The sequence below is a fragment of the Heptranchias perlo genome, chromosome 18 (assembly GCF_035084215.1).
Source record: "Heptranchias perlo isolate sHepPer1 chromosome 18, sHepPer1.hap1, whole genome shotgun sequence".
Taxonomy (NCBI): Eukaryota; Metazoa; Chordata; class Chondrichthyes; order Hexanchiformes; family Hexanchidae; genus Heptranchias; species Heptranchias perlo.
Genome location: NC_090342.1, coordinates 44,818,756 through 44,840,970, shown reverse-complemented (window position 1 = coordinate 44,840,970; position 22,215 = coordinate 44,818,756). Strand labels below are relative to the sequence as shown.

Here is a 22,215-nt window from a genome sequence, read left to right as displayed (position 1 = left end):
AAGGTATTTAGATGTGACTGCGTGTGATCGATGAATAACCACAGGGAAGAATTATATGTTTTGTGCTTGGTCAGCTTGTGAGTTAACGGCACTGAGAGGATCAGGATCTAGGGCAAGTTCTGACTTGTGATCAAAAAGTAGAACTGTGGGATCTTTTGGAAATTCCACTTAGTGCAGGCATTGGTTGAAGCTTTGAGTAGTAACTGTCGCAGCCATGGTCACTGTAACCTCTAGCTACTGTTCCATGCTGTCCTTGGGTTAGTAATGGTCAAATTGCAAACTGCTCCCCACATTCTTCAGTCTTATTGCTTTGCTCAAGTTGTATTCCGGGAAGTCAAACCATTAATCAAGTGATATTGAATTGAGTCCTGCACTATGATTTTATAAGTTTATTAAACAGTGAGGGTAAGATTCAACTTTACTGCTTGAACTGGCTGAACGGACCTCATTTCAATGCATCTCTGGTGGGTTCTAGGATGGGTGTGTCATCTGCTCCACCAGATTGTCACCCAAGCAGTGCAGGCTAAAGTTACCCCCCTGTGTTTTCAACTTGACAACTTGTTTAGGATAAAATCTCAGCTTGCCAAAAATAAAGGAAGGGAACAATGATTATTTTTTTCAATTTGTACATGTAACTTTGAACAGAATTTTTTTTTTTAGTTTGCTCTGGATCAATCTGTTTCAAACCCAGGGTGAGAAGTAGCCATTCAAGAACCCTGTTATTGATGGTAACCCTGGAGAAACACTTGGTGCTTCCAGGCCAAAGGAGGAAACATGGCAGCCAGAGGCAGCAGTGAAATTATAACACAAGAGTACCCTTCCTCCTATCTAAACCCTCTTAAAATCCTCGGGTGCCTGGAGGCTGTTTGAGGTTGTCAACATTAATTGGACCAATACAACACACAGAAACAATTTGTTGAAACTACAAGTCCTTCACTAATTTCCCTCCACTTCATACTGCTTCTTCGACTATCGACATTCGATTCAGAGCAAAGCATCCACCGCCAGCTGGTATCTAATATTCTGGCCCATAACCTTTATCTAAACTCACATCCACAGAAGTTCTGGGCCGTAACTGTGGAAGCCACAGGCCTTAATAGTCACAATCCTCAAATGTTGTCACGTTCCTCACTTGGAGTTTTATACTCTTGACTGCTGCAAAATCATCGAATCGTACAGCACAGAAGGAGGCCATTTGGCCCATCATGCCTGTGTCAGCTCTTTGAAAGAGTTAAGCAATTAGTCCCACTCCCCCGCTCTTTCCCCATAGTCTTGCAAATTTGTCCTTTTCAAGTACTTATCTAATTAACTTCAGAATGTTCCTATTGAATCTGCTTCCTCCAGCCTTTCGGGCAGTGAATACCAGATCATAACAATCCACGGCATAAAAACATTCTCCTCATCTGCCCTCTGGTTCTTTTGCCAATTCCCTTAAATCTGTGTCCTCTGGTTACTGACCCTTCAGCCAGTGGAGACAGTTTCTCCCTATTTACTCTATCGAGACCCCTGATAGTGTCCCAATGCCGCAAAATCCCCACCAATGTTTTCTTGGGGCAAATAAAGTGGCGATATGAATGAGTAAGGCTGAAAACTGGCAAGACACGGCCATTTTAAAGAAAACAAAAAAGTAAAACATTGGCGAAGTTTCTTGTTTGGATTGTTGAAGTTGAATCTGTTCATTGTAACCACTTGCTCTTGCTCATTCACACTGTATGTGGTACTGCCACACTGTGTCTGTACAATTCTAAAAGGGGTGCAGGAACAGGGATATTTGGGGTATATGTTCACAAATTGTTGAAGGTGGCAGGGCAGGTTGAGAAAGCAGTTAAGAAAGCATACAGGATCCTGGGCTTTATAAATAGAGGCATAGAGTACAAAAACAAGGAGGTTATGGTGAACCTTTATAAAACACTGCTTTGGCCACAACTGGAGTATTGTGTCTCATTCTGGGCACCGCACGTTAGGAAGGATATGAAGACCTTAGGTAGGGTACAGAAGAGATTTACTAGAATGATCCCAGGGATGAGGGACTTCAGTTACGTCCATAGACTGGAGAAGCTGGGTTTGTTCTCCTTAGAGCAGAGAAGGTTGAGAGGAGATTTAAAGAGGTATTCAAAATCATGAAGGGTCTGTACAGAGTAGATAGAGAGAAACTGTTCCCATTGGCGGAGGGGTCAAGAACCGAAGGACACAGATTTAAGGTGATTGGCAAAAGAACCAAAGGCGACATGAGGAAAATTTTTTTTACACAGAGAGTTGTTATGATCTGGAATGTACTGCCCGAGGGGGTGGTGGAGACAGATTCAATCGTGGCCTTCAAAAGGGAATTGGTAAGTACTTGAAGGGAAAAAATTTGCAGGGCTACGGGGATAGGGCGGGGGAGTGGGACTAGCTGGATTGCTATCGCGGAGAGCCAGCATGGACTCGACGGGCCAAATAGCCTCCTTCTGTGCTGTAACAATTCTATGATTCTGTGTCACATCTGTATAGCCTAAAGTTGAATTTGTGCCAATATTTTCTCAAAAGGAATTACAGAACACTCACTGTTGATATTTATTCCTTCTGCAGAATTTTTTTTTTAATCCTCACGCCAAATGCATGATTAATTTGGGGTACACTTAATTGAATAGAACTGAGCTTATCTATATTAAAAAAATAAGGATTTAGCTGACCTTTTTAGCAGAACCAATATCCACCCATCAGTTCTCAATGTCTGCTCCAAATAGAAGCAGAGCTAAGAAGTTTCCCTAAGGATTACAGGTAAAAGATGTTCACTTCTTACTGAAAGACAGTAATCTGTGCATTACTGTCCAAAAATTGCTGCTATTTTATCATTGGATTAGTCCTACATCACAAATTGCATTTCATCTGTTTAGCTGTCCCACAATAATGTCAGGTTATCAATGAATATAGAAAGTGAAAGAGCAGCCCAATTCTAATAAGCTTTGGGAATCATTGTTTGCTCCTGCAATCTTATTCTCCAGTAAGAGAAAATCAAAAATCCTAGAATCAAGGATGATGAGACCCACTGATACTAATTCCATTGGAGTCTTTATTTTAGGGTATCCTTGGGTTAATATCATTTTAAAAAAACACAAAGCATAATGAGGAAAAATTCCATCCTCAGTTCAGAGCCTGGGTCAACACAGTGAAGTAAACCACTGGACGCTGCAGTGGTGCAATGGGAGATCATCCCTGCATGCCACCAATGCTAAATGGCTACATCAATCCCAAAGTATGAGGTTCAATGTACCAATGTATATGTCTGGAGCTACTGGACTTATGAGTCCAAAACATTGGAATAGCTTTCAATGGACTCGCAGACTGCTAACCACTATTGCACCTGGTGATACTGATGTATATCCTTTCACTTACCCTGCAGTTCACCAAACATTACTATTAGAATTTACCTGAAATTGTGAATGTGGATTTTGCTATTTGCACCTCTGCTGTGGAACCTTATCAGTCAACCGCTATGAGCATGGGGTCTGTGGAGGAACACTAATGAGGCAAAACAAAATTCTTCACATTCCCCTGTCTGACTGTGGCACATTTGTCTTGACTGAAGAAAGAACTCCTGTGTGCATAAAAATTTGGAACATATACATTTGTACAATCCATGTGTTTTAAAAGAAATCGCAAAGAGTAACATAAGAGGAAGAATGATCCCACCATTAAGGTCCTTCTAAAAACTTAAATAAGAATGTTGGAAAGAGAAAAGGCCATTCGGCTGACTCAGCCATTTAGATTATCTAAATCTATGGTGCAATCGCCATTTGTCATCACTCTCTTACCTCTGACCTATATCTCTCTCTACTGTCCTAGATCAACAATTGGTCTAGTTCATTTTTAGTGCTTCATTTAGCGCACACCTGCTTAATATTATGATTATTAAAGAATGAATGAATTTGCATTTATATAACACCTTTCACAACCTCAGGATGTCCCAAGCGCTTTACAGCCAATTAAGAATTTTCTTTAAGTGTAGGCGCTGTTGTAAAGAAATTTGACACAGAGGAGGCACTAGGACTTGGTCAAAGAGGTAGATTTTAAGGAGTGTCTTAAAGGAGGAGAAAGAGGTAGAGAGGTGGAGAGGGTTAGGGAGGGAATTCCAGAGCTTGGGGCCGAGGTAGCTGAAGGCATGACCGCCAGTGGTGGAGCGATTAAAATCGGGGATGCGCAAGAGGCCAGAATTGGAGGAGCGTGATGGAAGTAGGCGGTCTTGGAGATGGAGCGGATATCTGGTCAGAAGCTCATCTCAGGGTCAAATAAGATGCAAAATGTTATGAACGATCTGGTTCAGCCTCAGACAGTGGCTAGGGAGAGGGATGGAGTTGGTGGCTAGGGAACGGAGTTTGTGGAAGGGATCTAAGACAATGGCTTCCCAATATTTAGTCGGGGGAAATTTCTGCTCGTCCAGTACTGGATATCAGACAGGCAACGTGACAAATCGAGACAGTGGAGGGGTCGATAAAGGTGGTGGTGAGGTTGAACTGAATGTCATCAGCGTACATGTGAAACCTGACTTTGTGTTTTCGGACGATGTTGCCGAGGGGCAGCATGTAGATGAGAAATAGGAGGGGACTCCAGAGGTAAAGGTACCTAACAAAAATCTATTGATCTCAGACTTGAAATCTCCAATTGTCCAAGTATCCACAGAATTTGGGGGAAACAGTTTGAGATTTCTTTCACCCTTCGTGTGAATCTGATTTCACTTCTGAATGGCCTCGCTCTAATTTTAAGATCATGGCGTGAGAATAAAGTGTTAATTTTGAGGCTCAGTACAAGAATAAAAAAAAAAGAAAAATACTTAAGAATGCATCACTAATCTGGCGACCTGCTTCATTGAATTCAGTACGTTATGGATAAAAAGAACTGTATGGCGACTTGAAATCCCAAAAACAAAATGAAAAGGTGCAATTGAGGGGCTTTTTTTGGTATGAGATGGTTCTCCAAGTGGCTTTGTGACTACTGGCCTTTATAGAGCTTTCTCGGCCATCTAGGAAGGTACTGTTGCCGGCTCAATAGTCATGAACAGCCACTTCAAACAACTCTGCTTGCGGTTCCTGAAGCAACACTGGGATTGCAGGTCCACAGCAGGAAGCAGTTTTGCAATATTAATGCATCCTATAGTTTTATTGCACAGTAGCTCGTGTACTTCCTAAGCTGAGAGTAAACCCTGAAGTTGGAGCACTGTTAGGTCAATTTAAATGGTAATAGCGTCGTTGAGTGTGGGACACAGATGTTCTCTCCAGATGATGCCATGAATAGTTCATGAGAAATCTGCAGCTTAGCATGAAGACAGTAAGGTTGTGCATTTTTTTAAAGGATTTTGTAAATAATAATGCATTATTGTTAGGTCCTTGGCCCTCAATATTAAGAAAGAAAGAAAGAAATAAATAATTTACATTTATATAGCATCTTTTAGGACATCCAAAGCGCCTTACAGCCAATTAAATACTTTTGAAGTGTAGTCACTGTTGTAATGTAGGAAACACAGCAGGCAATTTACCCACAGCAAGATCCCACAAACAGCAATGAGACAATGACCAGGTAATCTGTTTTTTGTTAGTGTTGTTGGCTGAGGGATAAATATTGACCCAAACACCGGGGAAAACTCCCCTGCTCTTTGAATAGTACCGTGGGCTCTTTTATCAAAAGCAAAATACTGCGGCTGCTGGAAATCTGAAATAAAAACAGAAAATGCTGGAAATACACAGCAAGTCAGGCAGCATCTGTGGAGAAAGAAACAGAGCTAACCTTTCAGTTCAAAGACATTTCATCAGAACTGGAAGAAGTTAAAGATTTAACAGTTTGTAAGCAAGTACAGAGCCAGGCAAAGTTGTGGGGTTGGGGGGGAGCAAGAGGAGGGGAGGAAAGAACAAAAGGGGAAGGTCTGTGATGGGGTGGAGTGCAGGAGTGATTAAATGACAAAAGGGATGATGATGCAAGGTAAGGAGGGTGGTAATGGGACAAGTAAAGAAACAAAAGGTGGGTCTAGAGGACCTGTAAATGGAAATTGCAGAACCATTACTGGCATCTACTGTCAGAAAAAATGGGAGCAGTGTTTATGAACTGAAATTATTGATATCAATGTTGAATCCGGAAGGTGTAAAGTGCCTAATCGAAAGATGAGGTGCTGTTCCTCGAGCTTCCTTTGAACTTCACTGGAACAGTGTAGGAGGCTGAGGTCAGAGTGAGAGTGGGTCGGAGAATTAAAATGGCAAGCGACCGGAAACTCAGGGTCACGCTTGCAGACTGAACGGAGGTGTTCAGCAAAGCGATCAGTCTGCATTTGGTCTCCCCAATGTAGAGGAGACCGCATTGTGAATACAGTATACTAAATTGAAAGAAGTACAAGTAAACCGCTGTTTCACAATGGGGCAGGTGTTGCATCTCCTGTGCTCGCACGGGAAGGTGCCGTGGGGAGGAGAGCGGGTGTTGGGGGTGATGGAAAAGTGGACCAGGGTGTCACGGAGGGAGCGGTCCCTTCAGAATGCTGCGAGGGGAGGGGAGGGGAAGATGTGTTTGGTGGTGGGATCGCGCTGGAGGTGGCGGAAATGGCATCCACTAAATGTGGAGATAATGGGGTGGAAGGTAAGAACAAGGGGGACCTATCATGGTTCTGGGACGGAAGGGAGGGAGTGAGGGCAGAAGCATTGGAAATAGGACGGATAGGGTGGAGGGCCCTGCCAACTACAGTCGAGGGGAATCCTTGGTTGAGGAAAATGGAAGACGTATCAGAAGCACTGGTGTGGATGGTGGCATCGTCAGAACAGATGAGACGGAGTCAAAGAAACTGGGAGAATGGAATAGAGTCCTTACAGGAAGTGGGTGGGAGGAAGTGTAATCAAGGTAGCTATGGGAGTCGTTGAACTTATAATAGATATTGGTTGGCAGCCTATCCCCAGAAATGGAGATAGGGAAGTCGAGGAAGGTAAGGGAAGAGTCGGTGATGGACCATGTGAAGGCGAGGGAAGGGTCGAAATCAGAAGCAAAGATGATGAAATTGTCCAGTTCGGGGTGAGAGCAGGAAACGGCACTGATACAGTCATCAGTGTACTGGAACAAAGGTGAGGGAGGGGGCATAATTAGGACTGGAACAAAGAATGTTCCCAAGAAAAGGCAGGCATAGCTAGGACCCATACGGGTTCCCATAGCGACATCTTTTATTTGGAGGGAGTTAGTGGAGTTAGAAGTTGTTCAATGTGCGGGGGGAAGACTCCTGGCCAAAGAAGTGGGATCTTTTAAGTCCACCTGAGAGGGCAGACGAGGCCTTGGTTTAATGTCTCATTGGAAAGACGGCGCCTCCGTCACTTCATCTTCAGTGATTAACAGTATCTTTATTTGATACTCACACCATCTCACCCAAAGGAGGTAAAACCTCCTGTTGGCCGAGTCAGTGGGGTAGATTTTAACTTGCCAGGTGGTGTGGATTGGCAATCAATGGAAGGGCTAATCGGACGGATTCTGTAATGGGCAGTGGATCCACAGTGCCAGTTTTATCCCCGGTGGGAAAGTTGAAGATCTGCCTCAATGGTATCAAGAATAACAGCACTTTGTAGCTCACCAAATCTCCGAAATGGAGCAAGTTATCCAGAGGTGAATAACTACAGGAAGGAAAAGATAAATACACAAAGACAAAATGGTGGAAAGTATTAACTTAAGGCAGAGGGATAGGAATTGTGTCTCCAGTATTGTCGAAGTTATTTTATAGCATGAAATTATAGCTATCTAAACATCGTTAATAAAATGCATTACCATTCAAGTGTACTGCAGATCTGTGGTTCGCTAAGTCTTCATGCATTGAACAATAAAAGACTGCGCTTGTTGCTTCATTAGAGTTTGCTCCTAGGCAGATACATTTGTGGAATCCACATGACTAGATGCTGCAGACAATGACAAATCACCAAATAACTTTTATAGATAATCTATATTTGTTCTGTGCCAAAAGACATGCTTTTCACTTCAGTTAGAATCAGAACAAGCTATTTAAATGTGGAGCACTGTAATTCTTGAAGTAAAACTTCAGCATCCAAACAACTTATAGTCAACTTGCAGAATGTTCCTGTCTTCAGGTCCCCAGCACTAGTTTCTTTTTTCAACTTTCATCAACACATTGGAGATATTTCCACATGTCTAATTACAGCCATTAACTTCTTTTGAAATGTGATTAACGTACACTTGTCCGCGGTTGATCACATTGGGAAGTAACGTGTGAATTGCACAGGAAATTTTACACAAGGAGGACTTGCATTGGAAGATTTAAGATTTAAAATTAGTCTTTGCTAGTTTTTCTGTGAGCTGATGATCATTGTGTTCTCTGCTCAGAGAATATACACATTTTGAAAGGCCCTATATCCTCTCCATCACCAAGACCGCTTACCTCCTATTAGATTGAAAGAAGAGGCCTGTAATGTTGCCAAGAAGAGTAATAAGCCTGGGATTGGGAGAGTTTCAGAAACCAGCAAAGGATGAACAAAAAAATTGATAAAAAGGGAGAAAATAGAATAGGAAAGTAAACTTGCAAGAAATATCAAAACGGATTGTAAGAACTTCTACAAGTATGTAAAAAAGAAGAGAGCAAGGTCCCTTAGAGGCTGAGACAGGAGAAATGATAATGGGGAATCAGGAAATGGCAGAGACGTAAAATAAATATTTTGTATCTGTCTTCACAGTAGAAAACACAAAAAGCATACCAAAAATAGTGGGGAACCAAGGGGTAAATGAGAGTGGGGAACTTAAAACAATTAATATCATGAGAGAAAAAGTACTGGACAAACTAATGGGACTGAAAGCTGACAAATCCCCTGGACCTGATGGCCTACATCCTATGATTCTAAAAGAGGTGGCTGCAGAGATAGTGGATGCATTGGTTATGATCTTCCAAAATTCTCTCTATTCTGGAATGGTCCCAGTTGCCTGGAAGGTAGCAAATGTTACCCTGCTATTCAAGAAGGGAGGGAGAGAGAAAACAGCCTGACATCGGTCTTCGGGAAAATGTTGGAATCCATTATTAAGGAAGTGGAAACAGGGCACTTAGAAAATCATTATATGATTAGGCAGAGTCAACATGGTTTTATGAAAGGGAAATCATGTTTGACAAATTTATTTGAGTTTTTTGAGGATGTAACAAGCAGGGTAGATAAAGGGGAACCAGTGGATGTAGTATATTTGGATTTTCAAAAGGCATTAGATAAGGTGCCACATAAAAGGTTGTTACACAAGGTACGGACCCATGGGGTTGGAGGTAATATATTAGTATGGAAAGAGGATTGGCTAAAGGACAGAAAACAGAAAGTAGGGATAAATGGATAATTTTCAGGTTGGCAGTTTGTAACTAGTGGAGTGCCACAAGGATCGGTCCTTGGGCCTCAGCTAATTACTATCTATATTAATGACTTAGATGAAGGGACCGAGTCTAATTTAGCCAAGTTTGCTGGTGATACAAATCTAGGTGGCAAAGCAAGCTGTGAGGAAGGCACAAAGAGCCTGCAAAGGGATATAGACAGATTAAGTGAGTGGGCAAGAAGGTGGCAGATGGAGTAAAATGTGGGGAAATGTGAAGTTATTCACTTTGGTAGGAAGAATAGAAAAACAGAATATCGTTTAAATGATGAGAAACTATTAAATGTTGGTGTTCAGAGAGACTTGGGTGGCCTCGTATAAGAAACACAAAAAGTTAATATGCAGGTACAGCAGGCAATTAGGAAAGCAAATGGCATGTTGGCCTTTATTGCAAGGGGGTTGGAGTTCAAGAGTAAGGAAGTCTTACTACAGTTGTACAGGGCTTTGGTGAGACCTCACCTGGAATACTGCATACAGTTTTGGTCTCCTTAGCTAAGGAAGGTTATACTTGCCTTGGAGGCGGTGCAACAAAGGTTCACTAGATTAATTCCTGGGATAAGAAGGTTGTCCTATGAAGAGAGGTTGAGTAGAATGGGCCTATACTCTCTGGAATTTAGAAGAACGAGAGGTGATCTCATTGAAACATATAAGATTGGGGGGTCTTGACAGGGTAGATGCTAAGAGATTGTTTCCCCTGGCTAGAGAGTCTAGAACTAGGGGGCATAGTCGCAGGATAAGGGGTTGGCCATTTAAGACTAAGATGAGGAGGAATTTCTTCACGCAGAGGGTTGTGAATCTTTGGAATTCTCTACCCCAGAGGGCTATGGATGCTGATTTATTGAATATATTCAAGGCTGAGATGGATAGATTTTTGGACTCTAGGGGAAATCAAGAGATATGGGGATTGGGTGAGAAAGCAGAGTTGAGGTCGAAGATCAGCCATGGTCTGATTGAATGGTGGAGCAGGCTCGAGAGGGCAGTATGGCCTACTCCTGCTCCTATTTCTTATGTTCTTACCTCCACCTCCGTAATATCGCCTGACTCTGCTTCTGCCTCAGCCCATGTACTGCTGAAACCCTCATCCATGCTTTTGTTACCTGCAGACTCGACTATTGCAATGCTCTCTCAGCTGGCCTCCCGTCTTAAACCCTCTGTAAACTTCAGCACATCCAAAACTCTGCTGCCTGTATCTTAACTCGCACCAAGTCCCGTTCACCCATCCTTCCCTGCGCTCGCTGGCCTACATTGGCTCCCAGTCCAGCAATGCCTCAAGTTTAAAATTCTCATCCTTATTTTCAAATCCCTCCATGGCCTCACTCCTCCCTATTTCTGTAACCTCCTCCGGCCCTACAACTCGCCGAGAACTCTGCGTTCCTCCAACTCTGGCCATTTGTGCTTCCCGATTTCCTTCATCTCTCCATTGGCAGCCGTTTCTTCAGCTGTATAGGCTCTAGGCTCTGAAATTCCCTCCCTAAGCCTCTCTGCCTCTCCCTCCTCCCTTACGACGCTCCTTAAAACCTACCTCATTGACAAAGCTTCTGGTCACCTGTCCTAATATTTCCTTATGTGGCTCAGTGTCAAATTATATCTGATAACGCTCCTGTGAAGTGTCTTGGGATGTTTTACTATTTTAAAGGCATTATATCAATGCAAGTTGTTGTTGAAAGGCTTAGGATTCTTGGTTTCTTACATTGCAGCAGCAGGCAGCCTTCTGACATTGTCTGATGGCAAAATGTTGTCAGTAATCTGTCTCCGCAAAGCACTGAATTGATGCTCACAAACATTCACATTGAAATTTGTTTTTACTGAGCAAATGAAGTGATTAGAACTAAAATGCTGGAAATAAACAGGCCAGTGAGCATCTGAAAAAGAAGGAAGGGTAATGCTTTGAGCCTCATACTGGATTTTGGTTCTGTAAAACCAGATATACAAGTCTAAGGATTTTGTGTAGATACCTGTTTTGTTGTTGCAGGGTACAGGGTTCCGATGAGTACTTTGTGCATCAAATCTAAAAGATACACACTTTCCATCAATGTGGTTTGAAACTTGTTTCAAGAGTGAATCAGAATCGAGAAGTGATAGCCTTGCAATCACTGTTTACAATAATAGAATAGGAATTGTATGATGTGGCTTTGATTTTAACAGACATTAAACCCGTTTGACCCACTAAAATAATGGACTAAGCAATGTTATCTGTTAAACATTTGTATGCTAACATAGCAAACAATAATTTTTTAGGTTATATAACATTTCAATGGCACAATATTAGCCTTTATAGTTTTCGCAAATAAGTGATGCAATTTGTTCCCTCTTGTATGAACAAATCAAATTCTTCATGCACCACATCCTTCCACTGTTCAATCAGTGTACAGTCCGTTTGATAGGAGTAATGAATTTGGTTTGTATACTTCAGTGGTTCTTGACCAATTAAAATATCTTGTCTTTCTTATTTTTTTGCAGATGTACATTCAGACAACAACCCTTACTATTTCCATGAGTTTAAGTGCTTCTGTATCTCTAGGCATGCTGTACATGCCTAAGGTTTACATTATCATTTTTCATCCAGAGCAGAATGTGCAAAAACGCAAGCGTAGCTTCAAGGCTGTGGTGACGGTAGCCACAATGTCAAGCAAACTGTCACAAAAAGCAAGTGACAGACCAAATGGAGAGGTCAAAACTGAACTCTGTGAAAGCCTTGAAACCAACAGTAAGTACAATTTTAATCATACACTGTTCTTGCACACAAATGAACACAAATAGAGGGCTCTTAAAGACTCTGTGTCATCTGGCCTCTATATCATCTAGTTTATTGGTTGCAAGGCATTTTGATTTCAGAACCAAAGCAAAGCATGAAGGTTATCACGTTGTCATCGGTACATCACAGATTGCCACAGTGCACAAAGTAGACAGGCTGAGAGAATCTAAGATGGTATCTGTGAGCTTTACAATACCTCACAGCACCAAAATCTGCCTTGTAAAAATGAATGTATGAAAAGATTGAGAGAAAAAAATGCTGAGACATTTTAAAACATGGAGAGGGGAAGTGAGGAGAATTTTTTTTATGTGGCAAGTTGTTATGGTCTGGAATGCCCTGAAAGCAGATTCAATAGTAACTTTCAAAAGGGAATTGGATAAATACTTGAAGGGAGAAAAATTGCAGGGCTATGGCGATAGGACAGGGGAGTGGGACTAATTGGGATAGCTCTTTTAAAGAGCCGACACAGGTGCAATGGGCCGAATGGCTCCTTCTGTGCTGTATGATTCTAAGTACTTATTAGAAAATGTAGTGATTAGCAAGTTCCCAACATCTTTTTGTTCTTCATGACCAGTCAAATCAGCTGTTGGTATACTTGTGCTAGGTGATGCCATTGAAAATGACCAAGACTGTCCAGACATCCTAGGCATGGTCAAATCAACTCATTGATTGACATCACCCACTGTTATTTGTTCACCTGAAACACAACTGATTCTTTCGTAAGCTGCATAGAGAGGGTCTTTCTAGATGGATGAATTAAGATGGATTAAACGGCCTTCCTCATCCATCAGGATCTTGTGAATTTGCCAATTATCAACTGCCAATTTTTTTGTAAATCTGCCCAAGCATTACAACAATGTGCAAATAGCTAACCCTCTTCAATCAATATTGTTGCACAACAAGCACATGAACAACATTGGTAACATATGTGAAAACGACTACTGCCAAAATAGTCTAAGAGAAAGAAGACCAACCACCCAAACACAATGGGATCGATCTTGACTTTGTGTGATAATGTAAGGCGGGTGATAGCGAGTCAGCAACCTGTTTTACATCTGCACATTGACTTCAATGGAAATAAAAACGGGGAGTGATGTAAAACGGGCTGCCGACTATCTACCATCCATTTTACACTATCGCACAAAGTCAAAATTACCCCATTAAAATTAAGCAGTGTATCTTTATTACACAAACAATAACAGGTACTAGGGAGTGATTTGAAGATTGCAATCCAATTGGCAAGTTCTGATGATATTTATAAAGGAGTTGAGCTTCACTTTCATGGTTGGACATGATATCAGATTACTGACTTGTAATCATTCTTGTAATCATGTATCCAGTATAACCTATCAGTGATTATGCAAAACATTCGGGATATTTCTGGAATGAGTTTGTTGTGATTGTGTCATTAAAAAAGCATAACATTTTAAAGGCGATAAGAGGGTTCAATTCTTTTTGTATTTGTAAACTATTAATTCACTGTTCTTGAATGAGCATGACAAAAACAATTTCAAAATACAGTACTTCTGCTCAATAGGCTAAAGTGCCTATTACATAGTCGACCTGCTAATTAAAAATACATTATAATTCCATTTTTCACACAATGCAACTTCATTTTACATGTAACTATTCCCAAACGTTAAAAAAAATTAATTCTCAGGATGTGGGCATCCCTGGCAAGGCAGGCATTTATTACCCATCCCTAGTTGCCCTTGAGAAGGTGGTAGTGAGACATCTTCTTGAACCACTGCAATCGGTGTGATGAAGGTGCTCCCAATGCCACGTGCTAATGAGTATAGGAGTAGTAAGATACGACAAGGGTTAATACGTCATTTGACAAATGGTGCAGGAGGGAGGACTTCAGATTCCTGGGGCATTGGGACCAATTCTGGGGCAGGAGGGATGTACAAGCCAGACGGGTTGCACCTCAGCAGAGCTGGAACCAATGTCCTCACGAGGACATTAACTAGTGCTGTGGGGGAGGGTTTAAACTAATTTGGCAGGGGGTAGGCACCAGAATGAAACATTAGAAAGGAGAAACAAGGTGCACAGAGGACTGGGAGAGACAAATAGAGTAAAGAATAGTTCAGAAATAGGAGGGATCATACAAGGGGTAAATGCGAGGCAGTCTAAGATGAGTTTGGACTGCATGTGCATAAATGCACGTAGCATGGTGAATAAGGTTGGTGAGCTGCAGGCACAAGTCGCCACATGGTACTATTATATAGTGGCAATAAGAGACCTGGATACAAGGTATTCAGGAAAGACAGGAAAGGAAAGAAAGGAGGGTTGTGGCAGTATTGAGCAAAGAAACTATAATCGCACTGGAAAGAGATGATGTAGTTGAAGGCTCAAAGAATCTATTTGGTTAGAATTAAGGAACAATAGAGGAGCTATTATGCGACTGAGTGTGTACTATAGGCCATCAAATAGTGAGAAGGAAGTGGAGGAGCAAATTTGCAGGCAAATTTCAGAAAGATGCAAGAACTATAGAGTAATGATAATGGACTTCAATTATCCCAATATAGACTGGGATAATAACAGTGTAAAGGGCAAAGAGGAGGAGGAATTCCTGAAATGCATATAAGATAACTTTCTTGAACAGTGTGTTTCGAGGAAGGAAGCAGTGCTGGATCTAGTTCGGGAGAATGAAGTGGGGCAAGTGGAGTATGTTTCAGTGTGGGAGCATTTGGAGAACAGTGATCATAATATCATTAAGTTTAGAATAGTTATGGAATAGGACAAGGACAATTAAGCATAAAAATACTTAACTGGAGGAGGGCTAATTTCAGTGAGTTAAAAAAGGATCAAATCAAAAATTGCTCAGCAAAACAATAATTGAACAATGGGAAGCCTTCAAGGAGGAGATGGGTGGGTACAGAGTAGACACCTTCTCGCGAGGGGGAAAGGAAAGACATCCAAAGCTAGAGCTCCCTGGATGACTAAAGATTAAAATGAAACAGAAAAGGGAGGCTTTTGACAAATGTACGGTTCATAATATAACAGAAAACCAAGCTAAATACAGGAAGTACAGAGGAGATCTAAAAAGGAAACGAGAGAGTATGGGAATAAATTAGTGGGTAACATAAAGGGGGGCCCAAAATCTTTTGTAAACATATATAAATAGTAAAAGGGTAGTCAAAGGAAGGGTGGACACAGAGGGTTTGGCTGAGATACTAAATGAATACTTTACATCGGTCTTCACTAGAGAAGAGGATGCTGCCATTGTAGCAGTAAAGGAGCAGGTAGGAGCGATATTGGATAGGATAAAAATAGATAAAGAGAAGATGCTTAAAAGGTTGGCAGTACTCAAAGTAGAAAAGTCACCCGGTCCAGATGGGATGCATCCTATGCTACTGAGGGAAGTAAGGGTGGAAATTGTGGAGGCCCTGGCCACAATCTTACAATCTTCCTTAGATATGAGGGTGGTGCCAGAGGACTGGAGGATTGCAAATGTTACACCCCTGTTCAAAAAGGGGAGAGGGATAAACCCGGCAATTACAGGCCAGTCAGCCTAACATTGGTGGTGGTGAAACTTTTAGAGACAATAATCAGGGACAAAATAAATTGGTACTTGGAAAAGTATGGGCTAATAATGAAAGTCAGCATGGATTTATTAAAGGAAAATTGTGTTTGACTAACTTGATTGAATTCTTTGATGAAGTAATGGAGAGGGTTGATGAGGGTAGTGCAGTTGATGTTTTGTATATGGACTTTCAAAAGGCATTTGATAAAGTACCACATAATAGACTTGTTAGCAAAAATAAAGCTCATGGGATTAAAGGCACAGTGGCAACATGGATACAAAATTGGCTAAGGGACAGAAAACAGAGAGTAGTGGTGAACGGTTAGAATCATAGAAGTTTACAACATGGAAACAGGCCCTTCGGCCCAACATGTCCATGTCGCCCAGTTTATACCACTAAGCTAGTCCCAGATAGAATCATAGAAGTTTACAAGGTTGTTTTTCAAACTGGAGGGAAGTATACAGTGGTGTTCCCCAGGGATCGGTATTCGAACCATTGCTCTTTTTGATATATATTAATGACTTGCACTTGGGTATACAGGGCATCAGATCAAAGTTTGCAGAGGACACGAAACTCGGGAATGTAGTAAACAATGAGAAGGATAGTAACAGACTTCAGGAGGACATAGACAAACAGGTGAAATGGGCAGACACATGGCAGATGAAATTTAACGCAAAGTGTGAAGTGATACATTTTGGCAGGAAGAATGAGGAGAGGCAATTTAAACTAAATGGTTCAATTTTAAAGGAGGTACAGGAACAGAGAGATCTGGGGGTGTATGTACACAGACCTTTGAAGGTGGCAGGACAGGTTGAGAAGGCTGTTAAAAAAGCATCTGGGATCCTGAGCTTTATTAATAGAGGCATAGAGTACGAAAGCAAGGAAGTTATGCTAAACCTTTTTCAAGCACTGGTTAGGCCTCAGCTGATGTATTGTGTTCAATTCTGGGCACCACATTTTAGGAAGGATGTCAAGGACTTAGAGAGGGTGCAGAAGAGATTTACCAGAATGGTACCGGGGATGAGGGACTTCAGTTATATTGGGAGACTGGAGAAGCTGGAATTATTCTCCTTAGAACAGAGAAGGTTAAGAGGAGATTTGATGGAGGTGTTCAAAATTCATGAACGGTTTTGATAGTGAATAAGGAGAAACTATTTCCATTGGCAGAAGGGTCAGTAACCAGAGAGCACAGATTTATGGCGATTGGCAGAAGAACCAGAGGCGACATGAGGAAACATTTTTTTACGCAGAGAGTTGTTATGTTCTGGAAGGGTGATGGAAGAAGATTCAATAATAACTTTCAAAAGGGAATTGAATAAATATTTGAAAAGAAAAAATTGACAGGGTTACAGGGAAAGAGCAGGAGAGCGGTACTAATTGGACAGCTCTTTCAAAGAGCCGGCACAGGCACGATGGGCCGAATGGCCTCCTTCTGTGCTGTAACATACTATGATACTGTGATACAATGTTATTGGGTAAGGAGTGCCAGGATTTTGACCCAGTGACAATGAAGGAACAGCGATATATGTCCAAGTCAAGATGGCGAGAAACTTGGAGGTGATGGTATTCCCATGCACCTGCTGTCCTTGCCTTCTAGGCAGTGGAGGTCACGGGTTTGGGAAGTGCTGTCAAAGAAGCCTTGGTGACTTGCTGCAGTGCGTCCTGTGGATAGTACACACTGCAGCCACGGTATGCCGATGGTGGAGGGGGTGGATGTTTAGGCTAGTGAATACGGTGCTGATCAAGTAGACTGCTTTGTCCTGGATATTGTTGAGCTTCTTGAGTGTTCTTAAAGATGTGCCCATCCAGGCAAGTGGAGTTTATTCCATCACACTCCCGACTTGTGCCTTGTAAGTAGTGGTGAGGCTTTGTGGAGTCAGGAGGCGTGCCACATTAGTAGATAACATTAGTGAATTTTGTGTTGCAGCACTTTAGAGCATCAACATACTGTGATACGGAGCAATGAGACACAGTCCTCCACATCACTTGTTCTGGACTCAACTGTGTACCTGTGGGGAGCTGCTGAGGAGAGATCAAATGATTCCTCACCGGAAAAGAGGGAAAATCAGGAGAGTGATTCTAGGTCTAGCACGCAGTGAACAGACCCCAGAACAGGCTGTCCTCTCAACAATAGATGTTACAGAGTGTAAGAAAAGGGGGAAAGTAGAAGCTGCTCTGAAAAAGGGATATAGCCTTTCCCTAAGTGGATTGATATAACTGAGACTGCTGAAAACCAGTGATAACTGATGTTGTGTGGTACTTAATAGGACAATTTTGGTTTCCAATATCTCAGAACTGACTACTGTAATATTTTTTGATTCAGTTGGAAATAATGTACTCCATATTTACTTTAAATAAGTCTATATTCATTTTAATGTGGGTTTAAAAATATCATTTACATTGAAATGAAACTATCAGATAAGCTGCAGTCTTTACCCAGAGAGTGGTTAGAATGTGGAACTTGCTACTACAGGTATATACGAATATCATAGATGCATTTAAGGGGAAGCTAGATAAGTACATGAGGGAGAAAGGAATAGAAGGGTATGCTGATTGGGTTAGATGAAGTAGAGTGGGAGGAGGCTCATGTGGAACATAAACACCCGCATAGACCAGTTGGGCCAAATGGCCTGTTTCTGTGCTGTAAATTCAATGTAATTCAATGTAAATCAGTAGTTACATTCATTGAACAGTGTTCAGACTTATTGAGCCCATGAGCATTAAACTTGAAAGCAGCTCATTATAAAGTGGTTCCACACAGGCTGAAGTTGATGTGTTTGTCCAGTGAAGTTGTGTTTCAAGAGCAAATTACCTGTGCGAACGTGTTCTTTCTCATTGCCTTCTATGTCATTAGGCTTCTGTTCAAGAGCAGTCTATTTTAACTGTAAACAAATTCATAGTGATCTTGTGCTCTTCAGTCCTTGCATTTCCACCATTAAGCATATCTTTATGCAACTGCTGCTTCCAAATGTTTTATATGCTGTTCATAAAAGGTTTCCATTAACAGGATGCCTCATCTCATCTCATCTCATCAGGTTGTGTCTGAAATGTTCCCCAATTTCTTGTCAACAGTTGTTAAATGTTCTACTGTACAACTGGATTAAAACTAATGTACCCAGTTTGGATCAGTTAGTAAGAAAAGTGGGTTGATAACAAGAGCAATTTTGGTGGAGCAGGGTAGATGAATTGACAGCACAAATAGAAGTAAATGGGTATGATCTAATTGCCATTACAGAGACGTGGCTGCAGAGTGACCAAGGCTGGGAACTGAATATTCAAGGATATTCAACATTTAGGAAGGACAGGCAAAAAGGAAAAGGAGGTGGAGTAGCGCTGTTAATAAAGGATGAGATCAGTACAATAGTGAGAAAGGATCTTAGCTCAGAAGATCAAGATGTAGAATCAGTTTGGGTGGAGCTAAAAAACAGCAAGGGGCAGAAAACATTGGTGGGAGTTGTTTATAGGCCACCAAATAATGTAGGGCATGGTATAAAGCAGGAAACTAGAAGTGCATGTAACAAGGGTAATATAATAATCATGGGGGACTTTAATCTACATATAGATTGGGCAAACCATATTAACACTAATACTGTGGGAGGACAAATTCCTGGAATGTATACAAGATGGTTTTCTAGATCAGTATGTTGAGGAACCAATTAGGGAACAAGCTATTTTAGATCTAGTATTGTGCAATGAGAAAGGGTTAATTAATAACCCTTGTTGTAAAGGAGCCCTTAGGGAAGAGTGACCATAATATGATAGAATTCTTCATTAAGTTTGAAAGTGATGTAGTTCAATCCGAAACTAGGGTCTTAAATCTAAACAAAGGAAACTACGACGGTATGAGGCACAAGTTGGCTATGGTTGATTGGGGAACTACATTAAAAGGTATGACGGTGGACAGGAAAAGGCTAGCATTTAAAGAATTAATACATAATTTGCAAGAAATATATATTCCTTTAAGGCACAAAAACCCAACAGGAAAAGTGGTCCAACCGTGGCTAACAAGAGAAAATAAAGATAGTATTAAATCAAAGAAAGAGGCATGTAAAGTTGCCAGAAAAAGCAATAAGCCTGAGGATTGGGAGCATTTTAGAATTCAGCAAAGGGGGACCAAGAAATTGATAAAGAAAGGGAAAATAGAATATGAGAGTAAACTAATGAGAAACATGAAAACGGACTGTAAAAGCTTCTATAGGTATGTAAAAAGGAAAAGACTGGTGAAGGCAAATGTGGGTCCCTTACAGACAGAGACGGGAAAATTTACAATGGGGAATAAGGAAATAGCAGAGACATTAAACAAATACTTTGTGTCTGCCTTCACAGAAGAAGACACAAAAAACCTCCCAGAAATATTAGAGAACCAAGGGTCTGGCGAGAATGAGGAACTGAAGGAAATTAGTATTAGTAATAAAATAGTACTAGAGAAATTAATGGGACTGAAAGTTGATAAATCCCAAGGATCTGATGATCTACATCCGAGGGTTTTGAAAGAGGTGGCTATAGAGATGGTGGATGCATTGGCTGTCATCTTGCAAAATTCTGGAATGGTTCCTGCAGATTGGAGGGTAGCAAATGTAACCCCACTATTTAAGAAAGGAGGGAGAGAGAAAACAGGGAACTACAGATCTGGTAGTCTGACATCAGTAGTAGGGAAGATACTAGAATCTATTATAAAGGATGTGATAACAGGAAACTTAGAAAATAATAATAGGATTTGGCAGCGTCAACACGGATTTATGAAAGGAAAATTATGTTTGACAAACCTATTGGCATTCTTTGAGGATGTAACTAGTAGAATAGATAAGGAGGAACCAGTGGATGTGGTGCATTTGGATTTTCAGAAGGCTTTTGATAAGGTCTCACACAGGAGGTTGGTGAACAAAGTTAGAGCACATGGAATTGAGGGTGATATACTGGCATGGATTGAGAATTGGTTCACAGACAGAAAACAGAGAGTAGGAATAAACGGATCTTTTTCAGGTTGGCAGACTGTGACTAGTGGGGTACCGCAGGGATCGATGCTTGGACCCCGGCTATTCACAATCTGTATCAATGATTTGGATGACGGGACCAAATGTAATATTTCCAAGTTTGCTAATGACACAAAACTAGGTGGGAATGTGAGTTGTGGGGAGGATGCAAAGAGGCTTCAAGAGGATATAGACAGGCTAAGTGAATAGCCAAGAACATGGCAGGTGGAATATAATGTGGAAAAATATGAAGTTATCCACTTTGGTAGGAAAAACAGAGATGCAGAGTATTTTTTAAATGGTCAGAGATTGGGAAATGTTGATGTTCAAAGAGACCTGAGTGTCCTTGTACGTGAGTCATGAAAGCTAACATGCAGGTGCAGCAAGCAATTAGGAAGGCAAATGGTATGTTGGCCTTTATTACAAGAGGATTTGATTACAGGAGTAAAGGTGTCTTACTGCAATTATATAGGGCCTTGGTAAGACCACACCTGGAGTGTTGTTTACAATTTTGGTCTCCTTACCTAAGAAAGGATGTACTTACCATAGAGGGAGTGCAACGAAGGTTCACCAGACTGATTCCTGGGATGGCGGGATTGTCGTATGAGGAGTGATTGAGTAGACTAGGTCTGTATTCTCTAAAGTTTAGAAGAATGAGAAGTGATCTCAATGAAACATACAAAATTCTTACAGGGTAGATGCAAGGAGGATATTTCCCCCGGCTGGGGAATCTAGAACCAGGGGTCACAGTCTCAAAATAAAGGGTAGGCCATGAGATGAGGAGAAATTTCTTCACTCAGAGGGTGATGAATCTTTGGAATTCTCTACCCCAAAGGGCTGTGGAGGTTCAGTCATTGAGTATATTCAAAACAAAGATCAATAGATTTCTAGATATTAAAGGCATCAAGGGATGTAGGGATGGTGCAGGAAAATGGCGTTGAGGTAGAAAATCAGCCATGACCTTGTTGAATGGAGCAGCAGGTTCTAGGGGCCAGATGGCCTTCTCCTGCTCCTATTTCTTATGTTCTTAGTATATTTTACTCTTAATAGGAATCAACTAATTTATGACCAATGTAGTTGTATTTAATGAAATTTACTAGGAGAAATGTAATAAAAGTAGGAACCCAATGACATCATGTAAAAGGGATGAGAGAGGAAACTCTTGAAACATTTTGGATGTTTTAGCAGCCATGCTGAGTTGTGCCTTGTCACTGACTGTTGCGAACAGACTCCACAATATACAAGGTGTTCTGAGACGATGGAATGAAACACATGATCTTGCCTCTGTGGTCAGAAGGTCGTGGGTTCAAGACCCACACCATGAGACTTGGGCACATAATCTAGGTTGACACTTCAGCACAAGGAGCGCTGCCCTGTCGAAGGTGCTGTCTTTCGGATGAGACGTTAAACTGAGGCCCCGTCTGTCCTCTCGGGTGGACATGAAAAATCCCATGACACTATTTCGAAGAAGAACTCTCCCCGGTGTCTTGGCCAATATTTATCCCAACACCACTAAAAAAGACAGATTATTTGGTCATTATCTCCTTGCTGTTTGTGGGACCGTGCGTATTGGATGCCGCGTTTTCTAAATTACAACAGTGACTACACGTCA

General features: G+C 41.4%; 1 protein-coding gene across 1 annotated transcript in view; it reads left to right on the top strand.

Moving 5' to 3' along the window:
* The window catches only part of LOC137334824 (metabotropic glutamate receptor 8), a 202,009-nt gene that overhangs the window by 174,951 nt on the left and 4,843 nt on the right, over positions 1-22,215 (top strand). Inside the window, exon 8 of the mRNA XM_067999829.1 lies at positions 11,809-12,055. Coding sequence (XP_067855930.1) covers positions 11,809-12,055 — 247 coding nt within the window. The remainder of the gene's footprint in view (positions 1-11,808; positions 12,056-22,215) is intronic.